The sequence below is a fragment of the Phymastichus coffea genome, unplaced genomic scaffold, assembly GCF_024137745.1.
Source record: "Phymastichus coffea isolate CEN01 unplaced genomic scaffold, Cenicafe_Pcof_1.1 PCOF00091, whole genome shotgun sequence".
NCBI classification, from domain to species: Eukaryota; Metazoa; Arthropoda; class Insecta; order Hymenoptera; family Eulophidae; genus Phymastichus; species Phymastichus coffea.
Genome location: NW_026706902.1, coordinates 882,741 through 905,941, shown reverse-complemented (window position 1 = coordinate 905,941; position 23,201 = coordinate 882,741). Strand labels below are relative to the sequence as shown.

The window sequence follows — 23,201 nt, the reverse complement described above, 5'->3', positions numbered from 1 at the left end:
CGACACCCCCACTATACACATACACGCATACATACGCGTAAAGTTTCAATTAAAAATAGAACTTTTCATTACGGAATCTTCAAGGTCATTAAAGCTTCATTAGATGAAAATTAAATTCAAGTCCGTTTTACTGACGTTTTCCTGTTGTCGCAAGCTTTCATTGCTGCTCGAATATATTGAATCAAAATTTTAGTTAATTAAAGCACGCGCTCACGAGCTAATTGCAACGCACGTGTTAGCAGATTAATATTTGCTGAAAAATTTTTATTAGCTTTGAGGCGATGCGCCGCAAAGTTTTTATGGAAAAAACTAGTGATGATTGATCGCTTCCGTGAGCTTTAATAACCCACCACTATTTATTATTCAGATGACCGTGTTTTCATTCGATTATTTACGATCAAGAAACTTGCACTGATGAATAACGCTTGCTAATATCAAAAATTCTTCTGTCAAAGTAATTATAGCAACTTACATTGAGCGATAAGTATTCATAACGCGACCAAAGCCATTCAATCAGGGATTATTCAAGCGCTTATCCGTCAGATCATCAAATGGCATAATATTAATTAACATCATATACGTTGATTGACAGTTCTCAGTTGCGTGTTCATGTGCGTATATGCCATATATCTCGGCTATTTATGCTAGCACAACAAATATCAGCACCGTTCGATCACAAACGGCTTGTCTTCCTACAATGTGACTTGGTAATTTTCAAGGCCTCTGATTAATCGAACTACGTGGCTGGCGACGAAAATGTTGTTGAAAACATCGCAGGTTCTTCTTAAGCAAAAGTGGCTTTTTCAGTATATAACTCATGTTTATGACATTGCGGTGTGCTCTATTGTAAGCGTAACGACCTGGCAATAGCAGGTCGCCGGTCGTTCTAGCTTCGGAAATTTGGTGGCGCGTGTTAATTTGCTTTTGTAAGACTGGTGATCAATGACTTTACGAGTTGCAGTCACATACATCCTAAGAAATTCCGGCAGGATACAATTCCCGCTAAGTTTTGTTCGGATACTACGAAAGCGTAACTCAATGGGTTCGCCGTAAACCCACTAACGCCTGCATGTCTGATTCAATCTAGCTGCAATTCGATTGACTCCACGAAAAGTCCGGCATGATATAAGGATGACACGCGTGTTACGCGGAGAGAGAATCTTCGGGGAATTCCGTGCGTGAATATGAAACAATTCGCAATCGGATGACACAACGAGCGAAGGAAATGCGCCAAGAGGTTTCAAAAGATGAGAGGAAGACCCTAACTTGCACTACATTGGGAAAATTTGCGTTGCAGCTGGTGCAGCGATCCACGGGGAAATACAAAGCTGATTATCTTTCTCCTCCGTCTCCTTCGTATTACTTATAAAGCAAAGAATAGCGAAGACCTTAGACATTGTCGAGTGCGTTACACTTATTCGAGGACTTTCAGATTCCGTTGCAAGTCATAAGTTAAGTCTTGATACACGTGCAAATGGATAAATCACCCTCGATCGCACATCGATATGTCCAAAACAATGCCCCTAGTCACCCGGACACAAATGATATTTTCAGAGTGTATGCATTTTCAGTTAAGCTGACCATTGATTTTAATTGAAGGATGTTTTTTTTTTAATAGTTGTTGGATCGGATTCATTTGAAAAAAGTAGTTTTCGTTTTTGTGTAAATCAATCAACACTTTTTCTGATTTACAAGCTGGAAAACGAGATATAAAATTACGGTGATAATAAGCACTTTGAAAATTATTTGCAAATGATGTGTTTTGCGTAATCAATTGTATTTATCCCGAATAGTTTTCGAGTTCTACAAAAAATGTCATCCAAGAGTATTTCAATAATTGAACATATCAAATTATTTCACGAAAGCGCCAAATGAAATAAATTTATTTATGATTGGTAAAGCAATATTAAAATGATGTTATAACTATTATTATTTAAAAGTTAAATGAATATTATTTTTTATTCCATTGAATTTGTCGAGGCTAGTTAACTGTAATAAAATCGGATTGTACGAGATTCAAATTATCTATCGATTCGAAATTTCCGAAAAAATTATTGTGAAATAATAATACAAGCAAATCTATTCACTTGTTTACATAAGCCGACTGAACAAGTGTATGTGTTACTGAAGTTTAGAAACCGTGAAAGTTTTAAAAATTAGGTTAAAAGTGAGCATCAAAGTAGCTTCGAAACTTATTACTTGAAGTTCGAATTACTCGCTGCTACAAACTTGATTTAAACACAGTTCAGTTCTTTAGAGTAAACATAGTAGCGTAAATGTGTCTGCTTACAAATTATAAATCCCTTTGTCAAAGCTTGCTATGTCCATGTTTGTACCGAAAACGTTACGACAAGAGCTATTGAAAGATACAACACTCCGCAGCCCATAAATTGAAAACAAGGCTTGAAGCTTCTTATCGAATATTGGTAGGATGAAATTTCTAAGCTAAACATTTGCTTAACCTCGATTTGGCGCGAGATACAGCTAATGAAATTCACAAAATAATGCCGAACCTCGCCCTTGTGAGTGTTTACACGTTTAAATAGTTATTCACTCGAGATTACATTTCTTGTTAATCTACATACATTAATTGCTATTTTGCGCATAGGCTAATAGCTCGATCGTGCACGTTTAATCGCTTCGAGCTCCCATTTCCTTCAACACCGCCCTATTCTACTGTCGCGGGAGAGGTGCGATAAAAGGCTAACGTTTAAGTGCACCTCCTTTAGAGAGATTTTCCGCAGCGGTTAGCTGCCATTGTCGATTCTCATTGTGCTTTATTCATTCCACTCTGCGCAGCTGTGCGGCACTGACAGATGACGATTTTTCGAGGTCAACGACTTGATTCTCAACATTCCACGTATGAGTCTTAAATTCGTAATGTATATGCTAGATTTGCAGCTTGTACTAATTAGGATTTTTCTTTTAAATCAGCTGCAACGTTGCTGACTCACAAAGAATCCTATCGCTGAATTATTGACGCATAAAGATCGCTGAGAAACTTATCATTGTAGCAATCGTCTGTAAAATTAATTGACCATATTTCGTTACGAAATGAACTGAAAGCGAGTTTTGCAATTAATTTCAATCATAAGCTGCTGTAGATTGTTAGCTCTCATAACAACGGTCACATTTCCGTGAAAATTACGCAATTAAAACACTTTTCTTCACGGGGGATCATGCTTCTGACAAGTTAATTGACCAGAGAGTATTCGAAGCCATTTAACTAGCATTTACAGAGTTCACTACGCATGTAAATACAGTATTTGAGATCTAAATACATCCTTTTGTGACTGAATATTGAATTATTCGACAGAGAGAATATCGTATTGGAAAGTAGAGTGAATCGTGAACAAAGCGTACAAATAGGTATAATGGTGTCTCGATCGAAAATGCCATTACAAAGGCATTGCGATACAAATGGGCTGTCGAATAACTTTAATTAAAAGTCTATTTTTCCAGAGCATCCTTGCGCAATAACGAGAGCCAGTTAAATAAATTCTGCGTCCTTTATGCATTCAAAGGCTTTGAATTTATCCAAGATAAAGCTTCATCCGATCGATTGTATTTGTTGCCCTGCGTCGCAGCTTCTGACAGCTCCTGAGAAATAATGCCGATATGCACACGTGCGTTTGAACGTCAACCAAACGGCTCGATAATGGTCGGATGACGTTGTTGCGTCGACGTCACGATTTCGGAGGAGAATAAAGACAGTAGCGCGTGAGCAAGGAGGATGAGCCAGTATGCGAGCTTTTCAAAGGATTTTCAAAACTTGCTAATAACGATTGATTTTCATTTGTGCCCTGATTTCCCAAGCCGATACTCTATGTAATTATTTCACTAGAATAATAACTAGATGTCTGCCAGCGAGATTATATTATTCTCAAGTAAGAATAGTTTTATACAGAGCATTAGCTACTTTCTTCTTGCAAGATTAATTCTGTATAGACCTATTTGTAGTCGCTATCTGTCATAAAGATTGACTCGGTCTTTCACCTGATCAATTTGCACAATGCCTGACCATTTTTATTTGGATATAGGTCTATTTCAGTTCTGGAAACTTCTTGAACCTACTCGATTAAGTTGAAGTTCGACGACGAGTACAACAATAACTTCTTATCGATTCCACTTCGGCGAACTAATTATACACGTTTGCAGTGTAGGTAAAGTTCTTCGTCTGATACGAATGCATCGTATAGTCACCAGCGAGCTTATTAAGCTCTTTCATTCCCGCGCGTTCTCTGGTAAGAGCTTTTAAGGTTCTTCAACGAAGCGTAAATTATCTGAAATCGATTGTGACATACTGTCGTATGGGAAATCTTTATAGGCTTGCTTACAGCAGACGGAAAATGAGTGAGATGTGATTTATTGGAGAACTCGGATCCAAACAAAACTCATTTTTAAGATGCATATCGCGTTGCTGGAAATTTCAAGCAATAAATAATATTTTGGAAAATTAAATGAGCTTTATGTAACTTGCAGCTCGAACGCTCGTGTAGAGAACTTTAAAAACAGAGTTGATAACAGAATTCGCTAATAAGTAAGTCAAACTTTTAAATTTCGTTCTTGAGCGGAAAAGACGCGGTAAACTTTTTTGTGATTCCATTTCAGAAGAATATCGTAATTTTCATAAATCTTGTAAAATATTAAATCTCTTTAGCGAATTTCTTCTTCTGCAAGATAGCTATTTCTGCTTGACTTTATAATGTCTTCTTTTATAATTACTAGGAAATTCGTAATAAATACCAGCCAATTCCAATTTCATGATTTACTGAGTGTCGATTTTGAGTTAAAAATTTTACAAATCTTTTAAACACTAAACTAAAAAGTAAAACAAGCTTCATTTCAATTTCTTATTAATATTAAACTTGTCTCCTATACTTTCAATAATTAATTTTTCGATAAAGATTTTAATTACTTCCAAGAAAGAAAAAGGAAGAAAACACGTTCAAAATTAAAATGAAGAACGAAAAAGAAAATAGTGTTTCAACAAAATCCCTTACCAACTCTAGAAAGGGCAGGAGAGAAATAAAGGGATCTTAACTCTCATTCAAGATGGAAAATAAAGAGGTTTGTGTTTTATTACAAAGTGAACGCGCGTAGAGGGTACAAAAAGCGTTTCAATTACGACGGCGAATCGGCTTACTCTCGTTTCATTATCGCGCCACCGTATACGTAAATTCGCGCAGTGCTCTACGCAAAATTAAATCTGAACACTACTGCCTCCCCCCCTGCTGCCGGGATAATTGGAATAATACGCGGTGCTTGCAATTTTCAATCAAAACATACGCAGCAGAGCTGGAAAATTAAATGCTCTCTCTCTCTCTCTGTCTTTCATTTTTTCGATCTTTTTCAAGGCTATAACAGCTGTACGTAGGAGATAACGCGGGCACATGTCTGTCGTTGTACCGGGCGAAAATATAAAAGTTCGCTTGCGGCTATTAAAAATTATGGTTTTAAAACGACCTGTCTATTACTTTTAATAATATTTAGTGAATTTCGAAAGACATCCAGCGGCTATATTTTTTTTTAATTAAAAGAAAAGCACGCGAGCCGGCTGTTGTGTGTTTGCAATTGCATCATTGTCAGCACTTCGCAAACATCTAGTTTTTTGATTTTTTGCAAGTTCTTTTATTCGTAAACATTCGCGCAATCATTTTGCGCGTTTTTCAGTGACCGGATCGATGCTGCTTTTTCTCCTCGCGTGCTTCGCGCGCCATTGTGCGATGCTTTTCAGCATCAGTTATATACGTCGAAGGGTATTCCGTAACGGGTTGGCCTTGTTGCATCGGAGATTTCGCTGTGCATTTACGATGGACTTCATTTGTAGGTCACACCGAACATTGCATTCTTGACTGTCTGGGCGAACATCGCGAAGGATTTGGAAAGTGCCGAAACAGATGCCATGAGTTTCCGATACATTCTTTCAGTGATAGAGAGACAAGCGATTTTTTAATATTTACTGAGATACCTTTGACCTTTTTTTACTGGAAGTTTTTTTTGTTTAAGTGACTTTAGCTTGCGGATATTTTCCGGTTATTGAATTGGAATTCCATTTCCATTTGTTTTTAATCAAAAAATAAATCAAATTTATCGCTTTCTTTGAAAAATCTTTCTCTTGAAATTTTCTGTCAACTAAAGAATTCGATAATTAACGAAGGATTCAATCGCACCTTCAGCTTTTTACACTGAAATATTTCCGACGAGAGTGGCAGATTTTATTTTCTGTCGTTCGAAAAAAAAATATAACACTTGTGCAGCGCGTAGCTCAGGAATTTATATTGTACCTTGCGAAAGTTTACACCTCGCTTATTAAAACAATAAACTAGTCATAAATTCAATAGGCAAATCCGTACAGCGTTATATATACTCATCTTTCCATCACGACATTAAACCACTTTTCTTCGTGGACGGTTCCAATAATAGTTTGTCGACGTCGAGTGATGGAAGAAATCCAACGCAGCTGTTTGCTCAACTGTTGTCCTCTGTGTGGCCTTGTGACTGTTGCCCCACGCGAGGAGAAAGACGAGTACTAGTCGTTGGCGCATTATCAGTTTATCGAATCGTCGTATACGTCGAGGTTTTCTTTTGTTGCTCCCTATGAGTACAGCATATTTCCCCCTTCGATTTGAGCTTATTACGACGTTTATTTTCATATTGACGTTGAGCTTTCATCGTAGGTATAGAACAACGGGAAATTAAGTGTTATTTCGGAGTACACGCTTTCAAATTTACATCGACATCCAGTGGAGCGCGTTAAAAATTATCTTCAGATCAGCGTTGTTATTTTCTATTGCAAAAAGGTAAAATATTTTGGTAAACCGCTTGTAGCTTTTTCGGATAACAGATAATGCTCCTCGCAAAATTGTCCGCTTTGTACGCATACTTTTTTCATATTCGTGCAAAGTGGAAAAAGAATTTCATGTTTCTCGTAAAAAAATGCCTACAAAGTTATGAAATTTTTTCGTAACGCCTGTGCCAGTATAACTTTGTAAATGTGACGTTAAAAATGTTGAAATACCCCTTGTCTTCTGCGAAAAGTGTGTATATACGTCCTAAAATTTAAATTTATGTAGACATCTACTTTATCGTGAAAACTTTTGTAAATAAAAAGCACGCGAGATGAAGAGAGAGAGAGAGAGAGAGAGAGAGAGAGAGAGAGAGAGAGAGAGAGAGAGAGAGAGAGAGAGAGAGAGAGAGAGAGTTAGGAAAGGTTGGAAAACAGAAAGAGAGCTGTCGTGTACACTTGTTGAATGCGCTAAAAGCTCGAGCAAACAGTAACGGAAAACCGCAGAAGCCTGTGTCCAGTCGATTACCCATTTTCCGTTTAATTGTTGGTCATTTGGTCACCCAGTCAATATACACACATACAAACACACGCACACACACACAAACAAGCATGCACGCACAGATGTTTGGATGCATTGGTAACAAGGATTAACTTTGGCAATCAGTTAGTCGTGCGAGAGGCAACTCTGTTGTTTTTTCGTTCGATCAACTACTACGTACACACGTACGTGAGTCAAGGATATGCAGTAGGTCACTCATGTGAGCTTATAACGCGCATCGATTGCTATGCAACTTATCGGAAGGTAGACAGACAAATTCGTTAGCCGAGCCAACCGGTCAGCTTTATATCTATGACTTGGATTTGTTTTTATCTCTCACGCGCACTTCCACTGCCAGACACATCGGGTATTGAGCTTTGTTGCGTAGAATTACTACTCCTGCTGTTGCTACTACTTTTATAAATTTTCCAGATAAAAAAGAGCTCAGATCGGTGTAATTTGTCAACTCGATTAGTTAATTTGATGGACGCGCGAGGGATTGACGCGGCCAAAGAGAGGTGCAGTAGCAAACTTCTACCTTCAGCTATATAATCGAGCGATTCTTTATAGTGTGCTTTTTCTTTCTTTTTATAACATAAAATTGTACCGATAAGGAAGTCGTTAGTACGTCCACTCCAACTTATAACGAAGGAAGCCACTAGTCACTCGTCGAAAGAAGGTCGCGCCATAATTTGTCTTGACTCTCCCCGCTACACTAGATTTTAATGCATTCATTGGTGGTGGCGTGGCGGAAACCGCTAATTACGAAAAGCCAAATTGCCCGCCAAAGCGCGCGATTAACGAACCTGTTGAAATTTTCGTACCGTCCAGACAGTTTCGCGTAAATATTTCATGTTCTTCTTTTTTTGTTTTTGTGAATTATAGATGTACTGGTGGTGGGCATGTAGTACGAATATCAAATTTAACTATATATCATACTTTTTTATCAGTTTTTTTTTAAACAGTATTTTTTCTTATTCCTCTTAAAACAATACTTTTACGGTAAATACTATTGACTCTAACAATATACGCCTTGTTTATATTGCCTCACACGATATATATGTATATGTATACTAGTAAGCCCCCCCCCCTGCTCGCTTTGCTTATCAAAGCGCTATCTTATTTTAATTATTGTTTACTATTTCTATGTTATATTGGAATAATTATATCTCTAATAATTTTTTAAAAACGTCAGTAAGGTAAATTTATTTTATAATGTTATTTGCAAAAGACATAGTCCACTTAAAAGTTAAAATTTAATCTATTTTTATCACAATATTTACATTTCTTTGTTATTTTGAAATAACATATGGAATTTGACTCAATCATTTTTCTAGTCACTATTAACTCTGTGTTACAATAATAAATATAAAATTTTTTATACTACAATTATAATGATATGATTTTCTATTATATAAATGTAATAAAAGTGATCGAGAAAACTATCAAAATCCACGTTGTTTTAAAAGAGGTAAAAAGGGGCACAAAGTGGTTGAGGAGTACAATTGACGATACCTTTATATAATATAGGGAGATATATATATAAGAGACAAGGAGGCGGAAAGTACGTGCAAGGAGCATATTGTAAACAGCACTCAAAGACTACACTTTGAAGAGCGCCTACATAGCGTACTGCACAAGAGACGTGTATAGCTCGGGAAACACTATGCCAAGATACTTTGAAAAACGAAGCGAGCCCTTAGCTATGGTAACTTTCAATTACTATCTTCCGTGGTCGAACGAAAATATTAGATTTCGATTAAAAAGAAGTTGCGCGAGTATAAACTAATTAGAAAGCAGGAGTAGAATATCAAACTGTATAATCTCATTAATATTCGTAACGCTACGAAGTCTCATCCTCACGGTAACCCGTACGAAAAGTTGGCTCGCAGCGTAATCTCGAAAGATTAGGCAATGGTATAGCACACGATTCCAAAAAATCGAAAGTTCAAAGTGCACACAGCGGCTTTGTTAAGAATTCAACAGTTGCCAAAGTAATTAGAAACGCTCATGAAGTTATGACCACCATTAATAACTAAGCGCTAGCAAACTTTTTTTTGTCCAGTGGACCGAAAGTAGCATTTCCAGGTCGCGGCTTGGTCGGTATAACGCGCTAATTTCGGTCTCGCTGGGCAAAAAAAATAGTACACCACTTATACTTACGATATTAGCAAACGCATGTACACTGTCATGGACTTGCCAATGTTTCGCGGCCTTCAGTTGTAATCTATTAGTGTCGTCAAAACTTTCTAGACTGAAATTCGTTTCTCTTTGCGTAAATAGTTTCAAGAGAATTCAATCATTCTTAACGAAAGCATTATAATATACAAATTTTTATTCGAGATAACGCTATTTAATACGTTAACGCTGATAAATAATACATTTACTTTGCAAAGTAGAAATAGTCTTGGTACGTTTCTAATCACGGACGTGTCATTTATTAATTAAGTTGAATATCATTAATACGTTGAGAGAGTGACTCTCCCATAGCCCTGCAAATTGCCAAGTTTATGATAATTGAATTTGCTATTTGAGTGAGCGAACCATATGCTAGCGACACTTTGGCTTAAATAAACAATGACAGGTAGTTCGATATCGCTCGGATACGCCCTGTCAAGCAGGAGCAGGATCTTAAACGTCATCACGCTTGACTGATCCATATACGTCCTAAGTTTGTAATTAATCGAGGTAGAGAGTAAGGGAGAGAGAGAGAGGAACTTAGTAATTTATGACGATTTTGATATCCATTAATTAGTCAAGTTCAAGAGTGAAAAATACTCTCTTGACAAACACCGAAATATTATTAATCGATTACCTAAGGTCGCTTTCAGTGAAAATGTGTTAATTAGCATTTAATTGACAAGGAAATATGAAAAATAACAGTAATGTTTTTCTGTGAAAAATATACAATAAACATATGAATAATTAAAATATTTCATACAAATAAATACGAAAAATGTTAATGATGCTGTTAGAGTTCTACCGTATTTATCGTTATAATGAATTGTTTTGGTCATTGTTAGTATAACATGTCACCATCAATGAATTTTAACTTTAGTTGTTTTTCTCCTGTAATGAGTTGGTTCTTTATGCATTCAGGAAGCCAAAAGTTCAGTTTACTCTAGCACTTATCAGCAAAACTTTATTTAAAAAGTATATCTTTCTCAACAAAACTTCATCATTTGTCAATGACGCCGTTTCAATATAACAAGCTTCTCATCAGGTGTGCTGGTACGCGCGTACCGCAGTTCAAATTCAATTTTCACGTTGGCAGAACTTTTATGAAACTCCACATCACAAGCTCGCAAATGCGAATGAATAATTCATCAGATATATAGGCAAATATGCACAGAGCCATTGTCAGGTCTTGCAATCAATATCAATCCATAATTCACAATCCCGAAACTTGTCGCCACTAGAACGCTTGCCTTTGACAAGCAGCCGGTGTACGAGCTGCTTCATAAAAATCAAATTGTCTCTCTGTTCGCTGGAGGATAATTCTAAGCGTTGGCCGTACGACCAAGCCAACACCGCAAGTGCGGTCGTATTGTTGACGACCAGGGTAAGAGCGCTATTTCACGAGTAAACCACATCAATGAGCCTCGAACCTCGAGGATTCGAATTAGATGATGACCCTTTGATTTCATACCTTTCTTCCGAGATTGCGACGTGCGCGAAATTGCTCTGATTGGCTTTCAAATTCCACAATTATCAACGAGCCAAAGGTAAAATTAGTTTAGCCGTCTCACTCTAACAAGTGTAATATTGGCTTGTCCCATTATCTCGCTTAAATTGAAATGCACCGATATTACCTTATTTTTTCTCCTTTGGCATGCTCGCGCACTTAGCTATATCGAAACAAATCTAGTAGAAAGAAGCATAACACTTGGCAAGCGCCCAAACGTGCGCTCTTCTAATATTTGTCGTTTGCCCGATGCAGCATGACCGCATGATTTTTTCATGGAAAAACTAGCAGAACTATTCTTGAGCTGTTATCCTACGCAGTTATCGTGTTTTTATTATTTTCCAGCGCCTTCTCTCTTTGTCGATAAAACTTTTTTTTTATTCCCGCTTGATCGGGATTTATTTCGATCACGTTCCTGGTGGAAAAGTAAATATAAAACAAGGAATGGACAATATTCATGTATTTATTTTTTTTATTAGTCTAGAAATGTTTATGGTGACGTATAAACTTCAATTGAATTTTCATCATTGAATCATTCTATCAGTTTTTTCTAATCAGATTTTTTATTTTTTATAGCTATGAGGTTTGCCCATTCGATTAAATTAAAGAGAGCTTCTTTTGAAATAAATAAAACTTAAGTTGTCGCTGTCGACATGTTTAAATATTCAAAGATTCGCGCGGTGAATCACCGGCAAGGAAGGTCTGAAATACAAGACGCGCGAAGGCGCGGAAGTGAAGCGCAAGATTCGGCAGAAAGGCAGAGAAGAGAACGTGAGAGCGCGTAGTTAGAAGAAGACTTTGGAACGAGCACAATGGACAGGGCGAAAGCTCAGTTAGCGTAAAAGTCAATTCAGTGCGTAGACATTTACACGCTTTTGTTTGCTTACGTGGCAGGGTGCGATAGTCATGACCATGCTCTCGAGACCGCGATGGCCGAAATTCGCTCGCGTATATCTCCTTTGCGATCACATCGCGTAGTTAGCGCTTGTAATCGGCTTCGTTATCGTTCCCACTCAGCATGTTCGTAATGACTCTCTGAAGAAATTCGAAATAGTCGGCGTATTCCTCTCTTGTGCGTCGAACCGTCCGTGCTAATACGATCCATCCGCAGAAGGCCAAAAAAGCGAAGCAAATAATAATCGCAAAAGTGGGCATACAGCCGCACGAAAGTTAGCCACAAGGGAAAGGTTTGAGCGCGCGATGGTATTGCTGCCACTCTGGTTTTTGCTGTAGTAGTCAAAGCTGCTCTTTGAAAGGCATCCGAGTCAGCGAATCGAGATGGCCTTTAACATTTTCAAAGGGATCTCTCGTTGACTTTGAATGTGCGCAGTGCCGACATCCGAGAAATTGGCCTTGCTAGTTGAATTTCACTTTGGGTACGTGTACCTACGCTCACACGTATACATTTGACTTGGTGCCGTGTAAAGCCACGTGCACTCGTGATAAATCCTCTTTTCTATATCGTTTTCGAAAGCTAAAGCGTCGACTTATGGCAAGTTTGTGACATTCAAACAAAGTACACGTGGGTTTCAATCGGAAAAGGCGAACAAAAGTCGACTTATTTTGTAATAATCTCATCTGCACAACGTAGAACCTGCACACAATGAGAAAGAATATTTGAGTAGAATTCGCAAGCTCTCTACGGACGTAATAAAGAAGTGGAAGGAACGATAATTAATTTTCATTCTATAATTAAATACCTACAAGCTGCTGGTGCAATTCCTACGCAAATATATGCAGAAAGAAAACTTGGAATTACAGTTGCGCTAGTAAAGAGAGGACAGTCTTATAATGAATCCTCTTAGCTACATGAAAGTACGCGTGTCGGCAAGCTTTTTAATGAGCGTAAATGATTCACCGTGAAAATCCAAGAGTAAGTGATTTTCAAATCTCAGCAAATCTCGCAAACCTCGTTCCACGTAAAGAGGGGGAAATGTAGCAATTGACTTGTTCAAACATTTATGAAAATATCGCATCGATACTAGTGCAGTTTTGCCACCAATCTCGGTAATATACAATAACTGATCTCGATGTACAAAAGTGTACTCGTATATCCCACACTGGGGAAGCTCTCCGAATAACCATAAAACTGCTATGCTCGCACGCGAACATTAATAACCCGCAATGGTATAATTTGACTTCAAAATGCTGAGCAACTGCGCACTTATTTTCATCTCGCCTACGGCGAGAGCTGCACTACTAGCCACGTATCGTGGGTGACGATTGATTATTTAGATCTTTCCAAAATATCCCTCTCCCTCTCTCTCTTTCAAGCATATTGCAGATTCGACTGACACCTTCTCATTGTACAGAAAAAAATAGAAAAAAAAAATAGGAATTAGTCTCATCTTATATTTTCGTAGATCTATAGATTGAAAATTGAAAGCTCGTTTAATTGTCTTTTTTGGAAGTCGGATAGCAAACACTCTCTGCAGATGATCGAAGCCAAAAAAATCGCATGAATTTTACAATGGATGTTCGAACGACAAATTGTGCAGTTGGAAAACGATGAGAAAACATATATATGGATGCATCATGGAAGAGCTTGCGAGCGAGAAATAGATTCGCTGGCGAGTCGATTTCACATGATGGTGCAAATACGATGTCTGATGATAAAAAATGCAACGGCATCGCTCGAGCTACGTCATGTCGCCGCTTGATATATAATAGCTATGTACACACAGATAAACGTCATCGTCCTATCATTTTTCCAAACTGTCAACGACGGAAACGAATGTATACGATATTTTCAAGACTTCGTGCTTCTGCGTTTCTCTCGCCAACATGAAAAAAATAACATTATAGATATATTCACACAATGCGACGCATCCAACCAAGCAGTATAAGAATTGCATCGACGATCGAGCAATTCGCCGCCTCTTTTTACGCTCTTGTTTTTTCATACTCGCACCCACGCGTGTACACAATAGAACTTTCTATTTTTTTTCTTGCAAAGTTTCAAATCGAGCATCAGCGTCTTGAGTTTAACATGCAAATGCCGTTGTGACGTTGGAAAACTTTTGAAATATACATCCACGCAGGCGAGAGAAACTTGCGCGAGAGCACGTTTTTCAAGTCGACTAATTTTGAACAAGCAGGAAAATTATTTAGCGCAATCACGTTTCATTGTTGTCGAGTGCTGTGGTTTCCGAGAATCGATCGTGTTATAATGATAGAAAGAAAAATAAATTATTAATTATTTATAGTAGCAAATTGATCTAATGTACTTGTGCATAGGCAAACAGCATGGAATTTGTCTATCTCTGGAATCACTTTGAAAAATACCCGAACAAATCGAAATGACATTTACCAAAAATAAATCGACCGTTACACCAATTCTGATATTTCAATTTCCTATTTGTTACAGCTGACATTTTTAAAATGGTCGAGGCAGAATTAGAGAAAGTCAGTTCCAACTTGAAGGCCATATGCCGGGGTGGTGGTAGGATTCAACACGACGCCAGCGACAAAAAAATGAAAGTCTACGGATATTCGGAGGTAAAAGACATTTTCTATTTTGAAACCCTGATTTTTTTCAATTTTATCGAAAATTGGTATAGATCGCAAGGAGAGAGATTTCGCGCGGGAGAGAAATTTACGATACTTTCAAAAAAAAAATGTTTAATATTTGCCGAGTCGTAAAATATAAAATCCGTTTGGGCTGCGGGGAGAAAAATCTTTCGATCCCTTCAGAGGATCCCAACGACGTTAGAATGTAAACAGAGCCACCAACCCTATGTATGCACGATTTGCCTTCTTTATGCCGCAGGGGATTTTTAAAAATATCAAGATATTTTCTTTTCAAGATTGCAATTCTGAATGTCGCTTGGGGTCTGATGTTTAGGCGGTTATAATTGCGCATTTTTTAAATATGTCATTTACAGATTTTTTGTTTTGATAAACAGATGATGAATGATGCGATGAAATCGGTCTGACTGGTTTTTCGTTTGCAGTTTTCCTTTGAACCCAGACCAATTTGTCTAAATCAGATTGACAGTTTGATTAACGATTCAATACTGAACTGACAGTACGAATTTGTATATTAATCGTTCGAAGCCGCAATTTAAGTCTTGAAAATGTGTAGCAGGCCTACGCAATATCGCATCCGCCAAGACGTGAATTTATTATAGGCAAGCACATTGAAAAATAGGGTACTCGTCTGAAAAAATTACGAGCGCCAGACGAACGTAGATTAAATTTCCACAAGTCGCTTCTTTCCGAGTCTTATTTAATAATTTACAAACGAAAGCCTTAACGGACAACAATTTCACACATAAAATGAGTGTCGTAAAAGAGCTAAAACAGTTTTTATTTATAAATGTAAATTGGACAAAAATATATTTCATGTTTGCTTCAATTGAACTCGGTTTGTTGAAACGATAATAAAAACTCTGTAAGAATTACACATTTAGTTTCTTTTAGACAACTTTTACTAGACTTAAAAAATCATTTCCCGCTAAGTTGTGAAACTAACAAACACAAAGCAAACGAACTTACACTGCTTTGTCGCACTAATGAAAAAGTTCAGTTAACGAATTAAGCGCCCTAAATTGGTTTATCTGTGCAGTTGTGCCTAGAGAGGCAGGCGAATGTGAAAAAGAAACTATATGCATCAGTCTGTTGATTCAAAAATCAAAAAAAAAAACAAACCGACTGTTATGTCACCTTTGTAGACCCCGAGCTTTTTATCCGAAGCTGCGTACGAGTTCGTTGAAGCATGGAATCGAAATCGAATGTGAGAGAGATAGTCTGTCTTTGAAAAGACTCGCAACTTTTTCGTACATGTACATATGTGGTAAATAATTTTTAGAAAATAGAAGTGAAACTCGTCGTACCTTTTGGCGAAACTCGTTTATTGCTCCACAAAAGTTGAGCGAGCAGCTCGCTTGTGCTATCGGAAAATAATTCATTTAACGCGCGGCAGTACGGTAGGTAGCAAAGAGGCTTGAGCAAGATAGAGAACGTTTTATTACTCGGCTTGTCATCCTGAGAGAGGTTTGCCAGCAAAATTAAATTATGCAAGTGCTACACTAATCCTAGACTCCAGCGAGAAAGGGAGAGAGAGAGATTGCTGTATTTTCAGTGTTTTGCAAATTTATGGTACGACGGCTGGTCCTCTCCTTCTCTTTCTTTTACGTGTTGCACGTTTCGCTCTCGTGTATACATGATTAGATCAGCTTCCTAGATTAGTAGAGCTTCATGAGCTAATAAGTACATGTATATCAAGGTTGAACGTACAAATTTATCAATTAGTTATACGTTGCTTACTTTACAACTTATAACTAATTATCGAGATAAAATTTGTTAATGCGAAACCATATATGATTCAAAAATTGTAGTAGCGTATTTTATAATACTTTGGGACTATAACGAAAAGTTTACCAAAAATCTGAATTTCATCTTATTTTAATAATATTTTTCTTTTCAGGCATATGGCAAAGCAAACCACAAAATGGCTTTGGGTATCCTGAAAAAGCGGTATCCAGATTATAAAATCACTTGGTCTTACGAGTCATTTTAATTAAAGTATTATGTCAATCAAGATAATATTTTGGTTGTATTTCTAATTACTTTTTGGTTGTACTTGTCATTCAAATATCTTGTCAATCAAGATAGTACACAAATCAATTTTTGTGTAAATCAAAAAAACATTGATAATAAAATTTAATATAATATTTCAATAATATTTGCATTATCACTTTAATTCTAATAAATTATGAATAATTAATAATGTTAGAATAGCGATTTTATCAATCTCTAGCAAGTTACAATATGATCCTGCTCAGATATAACCGTGCAAGGAACGCTGTGTTATCTGGGGTAGAATCATACCTTACCGACAGAAGTACACAACAACCCGTACGCGAATCGCGATACTACAGCGATATCGTACGATGTCGCCACGGTACACTTCAAACTCGAAATTTCGTTACTAAAAAGTTTTAATTTAATAGTACTAACATATAATATACATTTTGAATTATCAGTCGCATATAAAAACTAGCAATCGTTCATCATATCTCGTAAAATCACAACCGAATAATAGGGCGACTGAATCATTCAAACAATGAAAAAAAAATTGAAAAACAACGTTGATTGGCAACGGGCTTGGCATGGTGAAAACAGTTTGGAAAAAATGAACGACCGGCAAACACGTCAAGCAAATTTTAAGTAACCTCAAGAACTCAGGGCCAAACTCAACAAAAAAAATTATGCTTTCCCGAGCCGCAAAATCCATCGTGCAATCACTGCATCAGCGAGGCTATCGCGCCAGTGCTACGAATGTCAGAGTATGCTCTTAGCTTAACTAACCATTTTTTGAAAATTATGTTTATAAACAACTACCACACGAACGAGAGTTAAAATCATTCTAAGCGCTTTGTCATCACGTGATGTTCCCGTTGTAAAGAATATCGATAATAATTATATTGAGTTGTTTGTGTTTTAAATTTTTCCACGTAACTGCCTGTATTTGTTGAAAAAAAAATTCTATTTGATCAGACTATCGGTGATCAATTTTGTCTAACTGCACGAGATGTCAAGCAGAGGAAATTTAGTTCAGCTACAGTTAACGATGCTAATTCTTTTAGGAATCTCAAATTTGTGAGTAACTAAAAACCACATTTGTACTATGATTCATTTAACTGCTTTATGTTACGCTATACGCCAGCAATGCAGTTGCATTAATAGTCGCTAGAGACATCAACTAATTGTACGTTTTTCATAAAGATGACAGTGTTAACAACGAGGAAGGCCATTCCAGCAAATGGCAAGGGCGCAGTCATGAACGGGCAGATCGCAGGTGGAGATATTCCTATATTTGACACTTCAGAGGTAAATTTATAAAACTGCTGTCTATTAGCTAATGTAATATTTGATTATACCATGATAAAGATATCGTAAAATTCGAGGAGAATAAGCGCAATCGTTAGATTAAAAATTCATAGTGAATATTTTGGTGGACATCAGGTGGATATACGGCTTTGTACAGCAGATTCAAATATAATATAGTCTACAGGGGTATAGCACACACGCATAAAATATGGAACTCACTTCTTTACAAACTCATCCACGAAGAAAAAGTTCGCGCAGCTTAAAGCAGCTCTCCGTCTATCCGCAGGCGTCAGGTCGTCGAACTGTCGAAAATTTATGGGTGCCACTGATAAATGAGTCTAAAAAAAGTGCAAGAGAGTTTCCACTCTTTCGAGTCATCGCATCAAACGGAAGCATGGAATATGGCGCGAGATTTCTCGTGAACTTTGCTTCACGTGCAAGTTGTGCACTTTTTTCAACTCCCCAATGCTATTCCACTACAAGTCTCGCTAGCGTTGAACGGAATCAAGCTGCTTTAAATGTATTACACTCAACATATGTTTTCAAATCAAGAAATAAAGAAGAAGCCGAACGATTGAGGGCAAAAATAAAAGACTTATTGGACAAAATTAACGCAAAATTGGAAGAATTAAAACAATTAAAAGATATGCACGCGGAAAAACTTGAATCGGGAACAAACGCGGAAAAAACAGTTGAAAAATTAAACAGCAAACTAATGAGAAAAGAGTTGTCTAGAACTCTTAAAAAAGATGTACCTCAAGAATTGAAAAACAACCAAAAAAAGTAGTAATGTAATCAAAATCAAAGACAAAAGCTGAACAATCAGTAGACAATAGGGATGGTAAAAAATGCCCACCAGTGTTTCGAGCGTCCGAATATCCACCAAAATGTCCGTACGCACCAAAAAAAAGATTCTTAATCTGATAAATAGTCCGATGTAATTGACACATTGTTACAGTTACAATCTATTGTGTTTTCTAAGCATTCTCAATTTTGACAGGTGCGAATATTGGGACCAATTTTACGCGGGGACGAGCCCGTTCTCTTAAAAGTAAGTGAAACGTTAACTTTAACTTTTCATGCACATAAGGACGTTGCTCCACCTCTCTTCTACCTCTATGCACACCTGTAGTTACGTGCATCTATCCACTTCGACAACAAAAAGTAGAAATGTTGAATGGAATAAAACCCCTATCAACTATTCTAAGAGCAAGAAGTGTGGTGGAGCAAACAAAGTTTATATGAAAAACCCTTATCCGGAGTATGCGTTTTCTTTTCAAGACAACTAAGCAGTATTTCAACAATTCAAGTTACAACAACCTGCCAAATCAGTACGAGAAAAGCTCCTCGGATAATAACGTCCCTTCTCATTCAAAGTCCAAAATCAACCGCAAAATTATTTGTGTTAAATGTCCTTTAAAAAAGCCCCGATAATTAAATAAGAACACAGTCCAGAGGGTGGTGTTTACTTTGAATACAAGGTAGAATTATATCACTTGTGCTTATGAATTCTTGTCAACAGGCGCACTCTGCTATCCACAGCATCGTTAATCGCAACTTTAGTAGCACCACCCGCAATCTCTGGTTCACAAATGTCTCAAGGGCATACTCGGGTTGCGGCAAGAAAGCTCCTCCACCAGCAAAGTGCCCAAAAGAGCCAGAAAAGCCAGTAGTCTCACCGTGCAAGCAACGAGGCTCCTGCATTCCTGAAGCCAAAAAGTGTAGTTCTGCGTTGGAGCCAAAATGTCCGGAGAAACCAGCATGCCCACCACCTTGTCCACCGCCTTGCCCACCGCCTTGCCCACCGCCTTGTCCATCGCCTTGTCCACCTCCTAAGCCTCCATGTTGCCCACCTCCGTCACCTCCCAAACCTTGTCCCCCGAAACCAGCTTGTCCTTCACCGTGTTCTAAACCAGCGCCTAAACCAGGTTTGAAACGCAAAGAATGTGGATAAAATTTCATGTAAATATATTACGAAAAATATATGGATAGTATAAATTGCGATTGAGTTTTTACCAAAAATTACAAATCCTTGTTTCTAAGGATTTTATTTCGTTTTCAAATATTGAAAATTGCTCATTTTTAGGTGATTTTTCTAAAATTTTCTGCTTTTTTTCAGCGATAAATGTTATATTTATATTAAGTCTGTGACATTATATGTTTGTATTTATAATAATCTAAATATAGCGTCCAAAATTGCTTCTCTATTCTTCAAGTTGTTTTTATCGTAAAAAGAAAAGACTCAGTTTTAATACTTTTTAAATCAGTTTCTGTATTTCAATAAATCAATGAGTAATAAAATAATTCTAATACTGGATTCAGGTTAGCCGACTCAAAATATATACCTAGACATATTGAAAATGACTATCAGCAAACGATGAAAATAATTAAAATAATTAATCTATCAACTGTACTAAAGCAAATCACCAGGGGTATTTACGTTTTTCAAAAACTACATTGAAAAGACTATACACATATTTTCATTCGATGAATTCGCCAAGAATTTTGATATCATAAATTTTCTTTGCATTTCCAATCATTTTGCAGCGTGCCCATCTCCATGTTCGAAACCAAAATCAGCACCTGCGAAATGCCCAGCTCCATCCAACTGTGCACCAAAACCAGCCTGTCCATCGCCTTGCCCGAAACCGGAACCTGTGAAATGTCCAGCTCCACCAAAGTGCGAACCAACTAGCTGCCCGCCACCCCCTCCACCGCCAAAGAAGTGTCAGGAACCTCCAAAAGGTAGAAAAAAAATGTAATTCGGCACTTTAGAACATTTAATTTTTTTTAGTGCATCGATAGTATGTATAAAAGTAATATCTTATGCCAATTTTGAATCCTAAATATCAATTATAAATTGAGTTATAAGTTTTTAAAGAAAGTCTAAAATTTGTTTAATTAGTTTAATAAATAAATCAATGATTTCAGTAATTCATTTTGTAAGATATGTTCGTGTTACTTCAGATCATTTATTAAGACTTCTGTTTTTACAGAATTTGTAACAGTCATATTATCAATGTCTAGCTTTTTTTAACAAATCTGACTCGTGAGATAAATATATCTTAAACCGTTTTTGAAAGAAATTGTTCAAGTAAATATTTTCATTCGCAATAATAGTTCACTTCTAAATCACATTGCTTCAATAATTAAAAAAGAATACGACATTCTTCGAAATTAATTTATCTTAGGTTTAATGAATAACTCATGTTAATAATCCGTAAAACCAAATTCCTCGCACATAGTGCCGAGATGTAACAGACAGCATATTCCACTACTACCTTGCTCCCTTTTCGTGTTGTTACCAACTCCCTAATCCAAATCAAAAAGTTTTTATCATAGGTTCTTACGTCCGATTCTCCAAAGAATCGTTTGCAATAAAAATTTTTCAAAATCGGAAATACCCTTTTTAGTAAATATTATAATCTTTAATTTTACTATTGGTCGATTTTTGTAAATAAATAAATCATAGTGATACGTATACATTTGCAAAATACATATATTTTGTGTAGTTTGTCAAAAATTGAAATAAATAACACTATTTATAACATTCAAACTAATTAACAGTTTAGGCTTACAATTGATGCATATTACTTTGATGCATATTATCGATGTACCAATATGAAAAAAATAGAAGTCTTTACCCCAATATACTATAAAACTGATTTAGCTTGTTGATATTGAAATAGTCGTGTGCTTTCCGCCCGAGCCTCCATGCCCAAAACCTTGCAAAGCCAATACATGCCCCCCACGATGTCCCCTCGATCCACCGAGTGGTCCAATTCCTCCACGCCAAGAGCCGAGAGCTTGCCCGCCCCCGCCCCCGCCTCCTTGTCCGCCGCCACCGCCTTGTCCACCACAACCAAAATGTGGAGCTTCACCGAAACCCCCGACATGCGGCGGCTCGCCAAAGAAGTCATGCGAAGTACCAGCTCCTTGCAAGCCAGCCTGCCCAAAACCGTCACCGTGTCCAAAACCAATGCCCGAGTGTGTGCCGCCGAAGAAAAAGCCCAAATGTCCAACATGCGGAGGGCCGGTAAAACCATGTCCGCCACAGCCTGCTCCATGTGGACAAACAAAGGTTTCGGTTTGCGCAATTTCATCAAAAAAGAAGTCCATTGTTTCGCGTTATCAAAACTCATAGTTTACTTTGACATATTTACAGCCGAAGGAGGCACCTTGTAATTCAAGCAAATCTAAAGCAGTAGAAAACCCAACGTCTAAGCCTGGTTCCAAGACGAACTCGAAACCTGCAAAAATTAAAAAGAAAAGTTTCTGGCAGAAGTTGACAAGAAAAATGTCAACATATCACAGCGATCGAGGTGTACCGTCTGACAAAACATCTCGATCACATTACACAATTGACTCGCGGAAATTTGGGCGCAGTGCTTGTCGACGAAACGATAAGGACGCTGACAATCAAGAAGTTTGTAAAGTCAGCACAGAAGGTATAACCAATCCAAAGAATAATTACTTTTCAAGTTTCGTAATACAATTGATTTTATTTTAAACCAAAGCATGTATAAAATAGTGCCCTTCACGAAACCCTGCAACATGAAGACAAATGCACTTGGCGATGGCAAACAAGGAGAATCGAATATTAGCTGCGCGACTTGTTTACCGCCAAACAGATGTCAGCCGCCAGTTCAACCTCCCGCACAGGAAAAAGAGGCATACCCGCCAACAGTCTGCTCACTAAATGAGCCTTGTCCGTCGTATAACGATAAAGTCAGTTCTTTCATCGTTACTCTCACTAAAGATTACTTTTAAAACACTCGTTTTTATATCAAATTTATAGATTAATGCGAAACCAAAATTTGTCTGTCCACCACCGCCAAAATTACCACAGGCACCAACATTGCCGGTTGTTCTCTGCTCGTGTCCGCCTCATCCAAAACTCGATTCGGGCCCTTGTCCCTGCATGAAGAATCAAATCACCTTCACAGTACCCGTCTATTTACCACCGTGTACACGCAAAACAAAATACGTTTGCAAAAAAAGAATAACTTATCGTTGTCCGCCCAAAGAAAAGTGTAAGATGAAGACGTGCGAGGGCATGGATTGAGCCTTTACTCGTTTTCGGAATATTTATCGAGCCTCGCGTATAGAAAAAATAAAAATCCAAAAAATGTACAACCCAAAATTACCAAGTAACAAGTGAAAACTCAAGTCGCAAATTGCAGATAAATATTCGTTAGAATCCGGTAAACGGCTCGGAAGCACATCCACACTTATGCAATGTACAATAATCCGTCTACTCGTCAAATAAAAAAAGAAAAATATTGCTAAAACTTAGAGAACTAATAGAGAGAGAGAGAGAAAGAGGGAGAGAGAGAGAGAGAGAGAGAGAGAGA

At 37.4% G+C, this 23,201-nt stretch overlaps 2 protein-coding genes across 2 annotated transcripts in view; both read left to right on the top strand.

Annotated features, from left to right (window-relative positions):
• Nucleotides 1–16,686, top strand: part of LOC131669270 (14 kDa phosphohistidine phosphatase-like) — a 69,211-nt gene extending 52,525 nt beyond the window's left edge. Inside the window, exons 3-4 of the mRNA XM_058944034.1 lie at nt 14,381–14,511; nt 16,442–16,686. Of these exons, the coding sequence (XP_058800017.1) occupies nt 14,381–14,511; nt 16,442–16,534 (224 nt within the window). The 3' untranslated portion in view covers nt 16,535–16,686. The remainder of the gene's footprint in view (nt 1–14,380; nt 14,512–16,441) is intronic.
• Nucleotides 16,687–17,742: 1,056 nt separating this feature from the next.
• Nucleotides 17,743–22,912, top strand: LOC131669314 (uncharacterized). The gene is made up of 8 exons (XM_058944099.1): nt 17,743–17,847; nt 18,848–18,898; nt 19,370–19,775; nt 20,395–20,592; nt 21,537–21,934; nt 22,013–22,295; nt 22,379–22,575; nt 22,646–22,912. Exons 1-8 carry the CDS (start codon nt 17,743–17,745, stop codon nt 22,910–22,912), a joined length of 1,905 nt encoding a protein of 634 aa, XP_058800082.1.
• Nucleotides 22,913–23,201: the final 289 nt, after the last annotated feature.